The 13,347-nt window shown below is 41.3% G+C and overlaps 1 protein-coding gene across 1 annotated transcript in view; it reads left to right on the top strand.

The window, feature by feature from the left end:
• klhl32 (kelch-like family member 32) overlaps positions 1–13,347 on the top strand; it is a 48,830-nt gene that overhangs the window by 8,475 nt on the left and 27,008 nt on the right. The window contains exons 3-4 of the mRNA XM_078253713.1: positions 1,300–1,483; positions 9,308–9,415. Of these exons, the coding sequence (XP_078109839.1) occupies positions 1,300–1,483; positions 9,308–9,415 (292 nt within the window). The remainder of the gene's footprint in view (positions 1–1,299; positions 1,484–9,307; positions 9,416–13,347) is intronic.

Here is a 13,347-nt window from a genome sequence, read left to right as displayed (position 1 = left end):
AGGGTGCCATACTGCTTAGGGATGGGAGAAAGCTGAGAGGGGCTAAGGATGGGTTGGTATATTTGCTGCTACAAGGATCCAGATAGTCAGTCAGTCAGTCAGTCAATCAGTTCTGTAGTCAGTGTATTTGTCTCATCATCCACCATAAACAATGTGATTTGAGAACTGTGAGACACACTAATGGGCAGAATGTGTTCCTTCTAAGTGTGGGGACATAATGCAAATGTCATTCATAATGAATCATTTTGTGTGAATAGTAAAGTGTCACTTGTTTACAGTGCATTTAATTGAATAAAATTCTTGGTGCAATTTCAAATATGAAAAAATATAATTAAAACTATTAACATGCATAGTGTCTTATACACCTTGTTCTTAGAAATAAAAGAAAGGACTTGTATTACAGTAATGTGTCCCCCCAACTGTTCTCCCCATGCTAGTGATGCTAGCACTATGTACAACTTTCACAGACTGCTACTGCTAGGAAAACATTAATGTGAACAGGTAATATGTGTATCTTTAGATTAGACTCTCACTTTTTGGGTCATGGCTGTCGTTTTCAAAAAGATTACTCTGTCGTAAAAGTATTAGCTAGAAGGAGGTGAGGACTATACGACTGTAATCTTAACAAGAAGAGCTAGCAGCTCTGATAAGGCTGTACTCATGCTCTTTAGGTACCTTGAGCTAACGCTAGCATGGTCCACAAGCTCAAAATGATAATGCTAATGCTGGCGTTTAGCAAATACAATGTTCGGTTCACCATCTTAGATCTTATTGTGTAAGCATGCTAACATTTACCAATTAGCACAAATTAACCACATTTCATGGCAGTTCATCCAATAATTCTTGAGTCTATTTCAGTCTGAACCAAATTGGTGTTCCAACCGACCCTGCCATCCCCAAAAATGAGTGCCTTGTAGTGCCTTCTTGCTGTACCAACAAAGTAGTCTAGCTGTCCCAAAATGTAAAAGACTCCTTGAAAACATAATCCAGTCCAAATTCACTGCAACAATGTTATTAACAAAATTAGTCAATTTATTTTAATTTATGCAGCCTCTCTCCAGAAGGGAAGATTGTGTGTGTTAAAGGGTTAAACAGCAGTAGTGAAATAACAATAGTAGGAGTGGTGATAGTAATCGTGTAGCACAAGTAGCGGTTGTAATATTGTTATTATTATCATCACTGTCATCAATAGAACCAGAGCTTTGTATCATCTACAAGTCCAACTCCAGTTTAACAACATATCTTGTGTGTGTGTGTGTGTGTGTGTGTGTGTGTGTGTGTGTGTGTGTGTGTGTGTAGCAGTAGTAGGGAGATGCTGACAGGACAGAGGCTCTGTCAGTCAAAGTCCCACCAGGACTCGGTCCTCTCTGCCCTCAACCAGCAGAGGAAGGATGGCTTGCTGTGTGACGTCACCCTGGTCGCCGGTGAGCAGAAGTTCCATGCCCACAAAGCCGTCCTGGCAGCGTGCAGCGATTACTTCAGGGTGAGTCCTGGACCATATTCTATACCCTGAATATGTATCTTATAATATACAAATGAGCGTTTGTAGTTGAACAGGAAGATTATCCAGATTTGTAATTAAACACACACTCCTTTGTTTTCAATGGACAATGTAAGACTGATTTAAAGGATTGCACACTTATCAAGCTGATATTTGCCATTCTATAAAAAGCAGGCATGCAGTGCAGCCTGCTGCTGATGTGATAGAGGCGACAGTAACATGTTGCATAACCATCTTCAGAGCTGGTAGATTGTTAAAACTGCCACAAAACCTGTTACCCTGCCAACTCTATTCTGAGATTAAATTCAGCATTCTGAGATTAAAGTCTGGAAAAAAGTTAAATCTCAGAATTCTGAAAATAAAGTCAGAATTATAAATTTCTTTCTCAGAATTTTGACTTTAAAGGTCCAATTTGTAGGAATTTCTCCCATCTAGTGTTGAGATCATATATCGCAATCAACTCTCTCGCACCACGCAGTTCAAAGTACGTCAAAAGTTCTTTTTCTGGGCGAAGAAGAAGACTAAATTTGGATTTTGAATACGTGCGGTCCTCCATGTTTCCTTCTTCAAACTTGCAGGGTTACCTTGCTACGATACCCATTAGCAGCATTAGCAGCACCTGTGAGTTTATCATGTGACAGCGAAAATGCGAAAGGCGGAGCAGTATGTCCTGTATGTCCCTTACCGGCTAACATATTTCAAGATGGAGCATGAATGTGGAACGTCTACCCCAGTTCATGCAAATGCAAATATAAAATTTCAAGCCAAAAGGAATACTTGGAATTGATGGTGGTGGTAAATATTCATGAAAAAGGACATGTTTGTGAACGGGCAACACAGATTTTGATAATGAACAACTAAACACGTTACACACTGGACCTTTAAACTCAGAACTCTTCCGTAGATTTGCATGTATGGAGATTGTACAAAATATGAAGCACTGACTTCGCCATGAGTGCTACAGCAAATCATTCTTCACCCCATCTGAATGGAGCCCAAGTGTTTGCTGGTCTCTTGCTGAAGGCTTCAGTCTGATTCAAGTCAAGCCACAGAGGTAGCTGTAGGTAGACTCGCGCTGTCAGACAGCCGGACAAGAGATTTGCTGAGATGGGCTGCAGGGAAAAGTGCACGGATGAGATTTGATTTAGGGAGATTGAGCAGATTAGGAAGTATAAATTAATCCTTTTTGAAAACGAGAGGCAGATTAAATATGTCCAAGTTGCCCAGGGATTACTCCTCCTGTGTGTGTAGGTTATTTTTACTTCTCTCTGCAGAGAGTTGAGGGTGGAGGAGTCACACTCCTCTCCTCCTTTTGTCCGTCCTCTTCACTTTTGTTCTTCGGCTCCGTTTTTAAATGCCGCTCTTTCAAGTCCCAGCTGGGCCGAGCAACACTGTTGTTCCAGCACTAGGATTATTAGATCAGCCTGCTACAGTACGCAAGAAAACTCACTCTGGTCCCCTGTTCCTCTGTAGGGGTTTAACAACATTATCATCAGTTTGTCATCTGACTCCACTGCTGGGTTTCATCTAGCTCATTTACCGAGGAGATGAAAAGCGACTGTTCTCTCCCTCTCTGCCTCTTTCTTTCACACTCAGACACACAAGTAGCATCCGTGATTATAGCACATTATCTAGCCCATCAGACATGACTGATTGTAATGAAATACCTGACCAAGCGTGAGTTGTTTACCTGAGACTTGTCCTGAATGTGTCACTTGCCTCTTCCAATGCTGTCACATTACTAAGACGTCTGGACGACTCAGGCAGTTTTGGCCAAATCAGTGAAACCCACATCACACACCACCATCAGCAAAAGTGAGCGCGTGCGCACGCACACACACACACACACACACACACACACACACACACACACACACACACACACACACACACACACACTAAATCTCTCCTTGTTTTTTGTCACACAGAGAAATATTTCCTTCTAGCCCTGCAGTCAAGACAGAACTCATTTCCAAAGCTATTATTGTCTCAAAGAATCATTTCACGCTGTATGTACTACCTGCACTACACAGAACTCTGTTACTGCTTTCACCTCTTTATGAAGACAATGCTATTTTAAGTTGGACTGTACAGTATTTTCACCATATGACTTGTAGCTGATCAGTCCTCTGGGCCTTCCAATGTAGCCTGATTTGATAACGTGATACTGTAAATTGATTCAGGAGGGGGAAATTTGCTGTACAGCATTCTGTATTAGACTCACCTGAAGGTAATCTGAATCTGACCGGTAATTGGAAAGACATTCAGTACTACATTCAGTGCCCCAACCCTAAATTGGATTTTCTTTCCAGATATTTGCAGGTACAAATATATTTTCATGTGAACTGGTTTTCAGTATTCAAAGGTCCCATGTTATGCTCATTTTCAGGTTCATACTTATATTTTTGGTTTCTATTTGAACATGTTTACATTCTTTAAAGTAAAAAGACCCACATTATTTCTTTCATACTGTTTGCCTGAATGTCCCTGTATTTACCCTCTGTCTGAAACACTTTGTTTTAGCACTTGTCCTATTAAGCCCCCCTCCCGAGAAAGCCCACTCTGCTCTGATTGGTCAGCATCTCCTGGTCTTCTGTATCGTCATTGCAGCCGGGGAATGACTGTCTCTAACTGCCCTTAGCAGCACTTACTACCTATATATAGTATAGTTGTGGCATCACAACGGTATGGAAGTCCTGACGGCTCGTTTAAAGGTTTCTTAATAAGGACTGTGTGCATTTCTCTTTAAAGTGAGCGTTTTGATACTTTCTTTCCCAGTATTTATATAACTCCTCCAACTGATTTATAATAAAAAAAGACATGGAAATCTCGCTTTCTACAATATGGGACATTCAAGTCATAGAAAGAAATATAATATCGTATTCTGTTTTTGCAGATAAGTGACTGAATTAATTTGCACACTGACAATAGATTATGCATGTGTGTCCATATGTACACTCATCATGTTCAGGAGCTACATAGAAATTCAAATATCCAAAGATCATTACTGGTAAGAAAAATAGTGGTAAGAAAAAAATATCACATTTTGTTTTTGTAACAAACAAGAAAAGAGACTATTGAATAGCACTTTCCCAACTAGAAAATACATGCATGTACATGTAAACACTCATCATGTGCAGAGCCACCATAGAAAATATAAATACATATACAACATTCAATAATTTGTATTCAAAAACAACAGCAGCCAGCAGCCACCCCAAGGACACTGAATCTGTAAGTGATGTATCCAGGAGGCCTCTCTTCTCCCTATTTCCTCACTTCAATACCCAAGAACCGTAGCATATAAACTCCATGGCCAGCAGAATTAAAGTGTCAGGCTACAGGAGACCTCTCATCCCTATTTCTGATCCGACTATTATGCTCAAAAATCCTAATTCTCAATTCCCTTGTTATCTTGCCCACAAAACAAAACTCGGAAGTACATTTCAATAGGTAGACTACATGTGTGGTCCATGTGGATATACCCCTTTCATTTGATTTCTATGCCTGTGTGAGGATGTAAAAAATGGTCCCATTTAATCAAGGCATTACATTTCACACAGTTCAAACAAGGAAGATTTCCCCGGGGAAAGAGAGCTTACAAAATGTGCAAGCCTAGCATAGAGATCCATCTTCACGAGTCTGTCTTTGTGTTTTCACTGATGTGGTTTCACAAGAAATTCTATTCTTCCAAATGGAAAATTCTGAACCCTTGTAAACGTTCTTCTACAATCTCAACGCTTTTTTTTCTTGTTATGATAGGGGTAGGGATGTTAATGATTAACCGTTTAACCAACACTAAGGATTTTGACGGATTAATACTATTAACACTACTTAAAAGCAATATTATTAAAATAAAAATAAACAAGTTATGAAAAAAACGTTTTTTGCATTGTAAAAAATAAATAAAAATAGTTAGCTAAGTTCGTGGCTCTCTGCTGGAAGGCGCTCACAGCGGAGAGTGACGTCACACATGCCACTTTATAAAAGAAGGGGGAGGGGGGGTCCACACAGAGTATGGACCCTATACCCTATAGTAGATAGGGGTTAAGTCTTCAGAAGAGAATTTTGGCACAAAATGCCAGAAGAAGCTTCAGTCAGATACCACTGCATGTAAGATATCACGATTTCTGTGACCTGACCCCCATAAACCTGCCTGTAAATATAGCCACAGGCCCTTGGAGAAAGATTAATCAGTGTCGGGAAGGATACTTTCAAAATGTATTCCGTTACAGAATACAGAATACATGCCCAAAAATGTAATTTGTAACTTTTTCCGTTACGTTACTCAATCTGAGTAACGTATTCTGAATACTTGGATTACTTCCACATTGAATTGCATTTTATAAGTGTAGGAATGCGGCCATCACATCCAGCTTACTAAACAGGCCTATTCTGGTGTGTTCTTCTGTTCCAACTGGCTGAATGTGTACCTGAACAAGCAGATAGATTTTTGTATTTGTAGTCCCGAACCGCAGTCTAAGCTACCATGAGCTAATTTTAGCTAACGTTAGCTAACATGTCAAACGGGGCTAGTCTTTCAACGGCTCTGGGGCAAGCAAATCAGCACACAGGAGAATGTAAAGTCGCACGTCAACTATTAAATAGCAAGGTGACCAGTAAAACTACAGCAGACGACTACCCTTGGCTAATTAAAAAAAAAAAACTTACTTTAAGATGCTTCTTCAGGTTGGAGGTGGAGGAATTTGGACGCTGAAAGGAGGTTGGTTGCTGGCAAGCAGAGGTTGCACTGCAGTGCACAGTTATATTTCATTCTCCCTGTTCTTTCTTTAATGTGAAATGCTGTTTGAATTTCCAAGATAGAAACGCATTCTTGCCCTGGCTCTGTTGTGCCGGTTCCGGCTCCATCTCTACCTCTATCAGTGATCACGCAAATAGCTACATTTTTCATTTTCATATTGGGGCTTCTGGGAAATGCATGGAGTTGCCTTCATTTATTCAGAGAGTGAATAAACTTGTCAAACAGATAAGTATTGTTATGTAATCCATTGATTTCAACAATGTAACTGTATTCTAAATACCAACTATTTAAATTGTAACTGTAAGGGAATACAGTTACTCATAATTTGTATTCTGAATACGTAATGCCGGTACATTCTGGTATTCCGTTACTCCCCAACACTGAGAGTAATATTTCACAGGGTGCGTGAGGGAGTCACAAGTCCTCTCAGGTATAATCACAACAAGCAGAAACACATAAATTCTGCTGGCAGGTCAGGCTAACTGCAGCGCTGCACTCCCACTGCAGCATCATGTGAAAGGACTGCAGTATGCGGGGCTCTGTGGCTCAGTGTGTCCCTGCGTGTGCTGGATCTATATGCCAAGTCAGAGGAGCCATCCGTCATCAACAGCTCTCCCTCAGCTCCTCCACCAAGGTCAGGAGCATTCCTGCTGGCGGAGGCGACCAGCCCTGGGAACACTCTCAATCTCTCAGCTCACACACAAACACACGCTAACACAGAAGCAAACATGCATAAGCAGTTTCTCTCTCACTCTCTTTTTGTACTTTCCGCCTGTTTAATACTTGTGTGCACTCTGACCACAGCTTACCCACCATCACACCCCAGGTTTAACCACATGCCGTCCTCTGCTCGGTGGACCAGTAGATTTTTAATTAGAGTAGTGGTGAATCAACAAGGCCGAGCTCTGAGGAGAGATGTGCAGGCCTTGGTTAAAACTCAGCGTGGCCTTAAGTCGACTCTGTCTTTCACATCACCTTCACAATACAGAGGGGCAATTCGCCAGAGGAGGGGGTCGGTGCCTGGTTAAAGTTCATGGGTGCTATGAATCAGGGAGAATTGGATGAGTTTTGGGAGGAATGAATGTTGCTTTCATGACAGAGAGAGAGAGATACGCTAACTAGCCTGAGGGCCTTGGAAGCTTCTAATGCTGTTATACAGCAGTTTCTGAGTATAGATAGTGTGTGGAGTGTGACGGAGTGCTACAAACTGCTACTGTGATTAAAAAGATATGTGAAATTGCAAGTTAGCTAGATCACTATCCCGAGGCAAGGGAACTGTGGGGAAAGAAATATTCTACAGCAGCTAGATTTACTTTTCAAAAGCAATTTATGATGTCTTTTTTCCCATTACAATCCAGAGGATAAATATAAACTATAACTTCATAACCTTGCTGTCCCTGATAATTGAGACAGGTAGAGTTGATCTTCATCGTGGCCAGGATTTGACCCATCATCTCCCTCCTCTCACTCTTCCCCTCCACACTCTCTGCTGATCACTGACTCTGTCATCCACTCATGGTGTGACACTAGTCAATAGCTTTGATTACCGAGCAGCAAGCTGGACTCGAGCACAGCAGGGCCAGACTGCAGACGCTGCGTCCACTGCTTTGATCTCATGTGGCGTGTGAAGTACACATGTGTGTGCGTGTCAGAGGGAGAGGAAGACCGAGAAGTACTGATTGTGCTATTTATTTCTGCTGACCTCCGGGGACAAGGCCGGCAAATCAATACAGAAGGGCTCTAGGATGTTGCATCTGGCCGGTTTTGATGTTATTTTGTCAGCACACACACATACTAACAAAACCGATTTCTCAGTCTGTTATTGCTGTGACAACTTAGAGATATAATATGATCAGACTCAGAGAGTCAGAGTCAGAGTCAGAGATCAGAGAGTCAACATTGAAGGAGTGGAAGAACAAAGCAGGATTGAATTTTACCATCAATGTCTGTGATTTTTGTTTTGATGTAGTGTTCCATGGCACAGAAATATCTCTGTGGTGGTTCAAAAGAGAAAAAAGCAAGGGGGCAAGCTTCGCTTCAGAGCTCGAACCTCCTACGGCGCCATTTTGATGCTACCAAACGATCACCCGACGTTAGCATTCCATTGACTGCCATTCATTTTGACGTCACTTTGACAGCGAATAACTTTACATCTGAAGTGTTTAAAGACTTTTTTTGTCCATTGTTTATTTCTAAAGAAACACGACAATGTATAAAAGGTTCAATTACCTTATATCTAGACGTTTTTGTAAAAATAGGCTAGTGATTGTGTCATAACCACGCGACTTACTGTCACATAGTAGAGGAATTACCGTATTGTACAGGAGAAGCTCGCAGGCAGTTTGGACTTACATTAGCTGTTTAAGTTTAATTACTAATATTAACTAGCATTTTAGTTAGCAATAATTAGCCTGTGCCTATGTTATCTTCTTACATATACCTACGCTCTCCGTCTCTGCAAGATTCAGAATGATTGAGAGTTCTCTTGGCACAGCTACCAGAAGACTTACAACTTTCAAACAGGTTGCTCACGTCACATTTACGTCGTCTTTCTCAGTTTGAGGCTGCGCAGTAACGCTCAGCCATCACCGGAAAAGTGCTTCTAATATCCTTCACTGGTCTCCGCCCTGAGACACGGGATCTGTTGGTCCAGTTTATATACTGTCTACGGAAAAAAGGTCCAAGGCACTCTTCTTGCAAACACTTTTAAAAAGCCTTCATTTAAATGGCTATTTTATGTCAAAATCACAGACACACACCTTGAAGAAGGCCGTTTGTGCCGCTACACGTGTGCTGCTGCCTAGTTCTATTTTCAATGTACTAGATATCGATATGAATAATAAACATATCAATAAAGGCTATTTAAAAAAATATTGCAAGAAGAGTGCCTTAGACCTTTTTTTCTCTTTTGAACTTTTTTGTCCCCCTTCCAAAGAGCACCTTCATGATTTGTTTGAACTTCTGAGCACTCCGGACTTTTTTTCTTCTAAAGTCTCTCTGTGGTGGTGTTTCCTCAGCTAACCTCCATGTTTGTGTGTCATCAGGCTATGTTCAGCTTGTGCATGGTGGAGAGTGAGGCAGACGAAGTGACTCTGCAAGGAGTGACCAGCGTAGGACTCAAGCATGCTTTGGACTTTGCCTACACTGGACAGGTGAGTCTTAGCAAAAGACATCACAGCTGAACAGACACAGAAAAGAGTATTATTACATCCATCAGCTAACAACAGCCAGCTTATAACATGCTATGCTAACTTGCATGTTGCCAGCAGTGACAGTGATGCATCCTTGATAATTATTAAAGATTTTTTATTCAATCATTATGGATGCATTCATGTGTAAGAAAATTCTAATTTTAGTGCTGGTTCAGGGGGAGCTAATTTGAACAACTTTATATATTGTTGGGTAGTTTAATCTACAACAATGCATCATGTTTTATAAGTAGACCAAATGTTTTGCATGTAAAACTCCATCTTTGCTGGTCCCATATTGTAAAAAGTGAGATTTCCATGTCGTTTGTGATTATAAAGCAGGTCGAGGTCCTATATAAATACTCTAAAAGTATTAAAACGCTCAATCTACAGAGAAACACACACAGCCTGCATTCAAAAACGGTGCCTTTAAACGAGCCGTCAGGGCTTCCATACAGTTGTGATGTCACAACTATACAGTAGGAAGTGGTGCTACAGTGCTGTTACAGTCATTCACCAGATTCTATGACTCCGAGTGCAGATGCAGAAGACCAGGAAACACTGACCAATCAGAGCAGACTGGGCTTTTTCAGGAAGGGGGGGGCGGGCTTAAAGAGACAGGCGCTAAAACGGAGCATTTCAGACAGAGGGTGAATACAGGTATATTCAGACAGACAGTATGAGAAAAAGAATGTGTTTTTTGAACATTAAAGAATGTAAACATGTTCCAGTACAAAGCCAAAATACAAGTATGAACCTGAAAATGAGCATGATATGGGACCTTTAAGTAACTACATCTTTTACTATGAGAGCAGAACATGCAGCATTTACCTCTACAATGCAGTTGAATATAAATCTAAAATGGAAATACTCAAGTAGTATGATCACTTTAGAAAAGGGGTCTTCAACCTTTTTTATACCAATGTATATTTTCAGACATATTAAAATCTTTCAAAAAAGAAACTTTTTTTTTTAATATAATTTGGAGGCCCCCCTGCACTAACTCTGAGGACCCCCTGTTGAAGAGCTCTGCTTTAGAATTACAGTTACATTAGTTACTTTCCACCATTGCCAATATGTCACCAAAATAAATCAAAACAGGGCATTTGCAGATTACCACTTCAATCTCAGCAGCAGAAGCTTCTAATGCAGCATGCCTTTGGATACAGTATTATCCAGGAGTCTCCTCCTCTTTGGTCACTCAGAGCCCGACTGATAAAGGATTTTTAAGGCCGATATCGATACAAATATTTGGTGATTTAAAAATCCGATATTCCGATATATCGGCCGATATATATTTAAAAAAACAAATCCAGAAACGCGTAACAAAACATAAACAGATTTCCCTAACATTAGTTATTTGTAGTTATTTATGAGTCCTCACTAAAATAATATGATAATGCAGTTTAAAAATAAACTTGTTTGTTTTATTGTCAAAACAGAACAGAGGAACATCCAAATATATTAAAGTTCTGATAAATAAAATGTATAAAAATACAAACTTAAAGGAGCAGTAGGTAAGCCTTATAAAACTAGCTTTCTGTCATATTTGCTGAAACTGACCCTATGTTCCAGTAGAACTACATGAAGCAGGTCATGTAAAAATAAATCCAGCTCCTCTAACACCACCTACAGCCTGTAGTGAGATTTGTAAAAATCCACCGCTCCCTGTTCAGATGCACCAATCAGGGCCGGGGGGGCTCCTACGGCATCGTGACCCTTTCCGAGTTCTGCGTCGTGTTTCTTTGCATCGCGGTGCATTTCACCGCCAGAACGCTAGGGGGTGTGTGGTTTCCGGAGGGTCAATCGCGAAACTCTTTGTTTACTTGTGCTTTGGTGTGTGCGTCGAGCCGGCGTGTGTGTGTGTGTGTGTGTGTGTGGGGAGTGGGTGATAGAGCGAGGGAGAAAGTAAGAGAGTGACAGCAATTGTCTTCGGAGCGAGTACCAGACTCTAGAGTCATAGTGAGAGAAACAAAGTGTCTCCCCTGTGTTTTTTGATCACTGTGGGAAATCTGTAGCAGGAAAAGTTAACCCTCTCCTTGATTTCATGTTGTTTATGGAGAAGGAGAACCAGGAAATGAGTCAGGGGAAATGCAACGCCGCAACGTGTAGTTACATTTTTCGAGAGGTGCACGTCAGGCTACGCCGTCGATTCTACGCACCACTATAAAGCGGCCTTAACTGCGTGTCAATCACTACTCATGCACACGTATTCATTCTCCCTTGTGGGGGGAGGGGCTTAGAAGACCGTTTTGGGCTTTGGCAGAAAGGGGGGGAGGGACTGAGAAGTTGTTGATGTTCAAATTCTTTGGCTAAGTCCTGGATCTTCACAGTCCTACATACGGCACCTTTAAGATATGAAACTTAAAGGGTTAAACATGAGTATTGCCAACAGGGACGTAGTAGAGTGCCCTCTGGTGGACAAACTATGCAACGCCAACACTCAGAACATGGTTGAAGGGTGTTTCGTCCGTTTTTATTTTATTTTTTAAATATTCATTTATCGGCCATTATAAATGCCGATACCGATAGTTTGGAAAATGCCTAATATCGGCCGTTAATATCGGCCCGCCGATATATCGGTCGGGCGCTACACTGCAGAACATTATATTATACAGTAAGAAACACAATTAAAGCCAAGAAGGCAGAAGTAGAGAGCACAGTATTATATTTCCATACTGAAGCAGCGAGACGTTCATGTGAGCGAGGCCACTGTCCTTGCCTTCTCACCCAATCAACAAAGACTAAGTGTGTGATCATTTCTAATAACCAACCTTGACCTTTTTTTTTTTAAGTGCCAGCGATGCTCGGTCCAACAAGCAGTCGAGCGGCTTATGCAGTACATCAAGAGGCCAGGAACTTTGTAATTATTCCTAATTTTATTTCCACAGTGGAAATGAGCAAAGACAGGGTCGGTTAGGCAGTGTAAGTAGGTCAACAGCAGGCTTGCAAGCCACCGTGCTTTGGCTGGCTCAGCCCCTTTCCGCCCAGAGGAGATGATAGCAGATGAGATGAGGGCAATATGCTTATCCCCACACCGTAAATAATGACCTACTAAAAGTCCTTCAGCCACATGTCATAGGCCAGCAGGGCGAGGGAGGAGACACACTGCCACATGATGCTGTCAGCCTGGAAGTCAGTTAGGAACTTTAATGACATTTTCCACAGCGGATATCTTAAAAAATTAAACAATTGCAACATCCTGCAATGTTACCACAGTTTTATTACCCACAAACAAGACATTTTTCAGACCCTAAATCTTCTATTTTCCTGAGCTAAAAAAAGGGGGAAGGGATGTGAGCCTACATGGGTCTAATCGTGTGTAGAAGACACACACATCTATATTCTGCCACACAAGCATCTCCTTTCATTTTGTCTTCTCCTCCAGGTGAAAGCTCAAAAGTAAATGCCAGTTTACACAAGAGCTCACTATACTCCCACACTCACACCAGCAATGGCGTTATAAAACTGACTTTTGCTGCGTGAGGTTGAAGTGCTCTAACTGTAGTGGGTCTCTGGAGTGGAGAGGAAGAGCATGGCAGGATATGAAGAGTGTTCACTTACAGTTATTACAGTTATTATTTTGGGTTGCCTTCGTTGCTGCTGCTGCTGCCTTCCAGGATACTGATTGAGTCAAAGGAGAAGAGGAAAAAAAAAAGGTGTTTTTTGTTGTAGTGGTGATGTTTAAGGTGCGTAGAGTTGAGATTTCCTCTTAATTTGAGAGAAATTTGATCTGCTCAGTGCATATAGATCCTAAGCAAAGGAAGCATCCAGAAGAAAATAACCAATTATTACTGCTTTCTATCTTAATATGTTAAGTTTATGGACGATGTGGCTAACTGGACCACTGCCCATGCCTGGCAGGAAGCAATGCTGTGATAAATGTGCAGATGCAT

Source organism: Sander vitreus, chromosome 6, assembly GCF_031162955.1.
Source record: "Sander vitreus isolate 19-12246 chromosome 6, sanVit1, whole genome shotgun sequence".
NCBI lineage: Eukaryota > Metazoa > Chordata > Actinopteri > Perciformes > Percidae > Sander > Sander vitreus.
The sequence above is the reverse complement of the archived record's forward strand: the minus strand, read 5'-3'. Positions and strand labels throughout refer to the sequence as shown.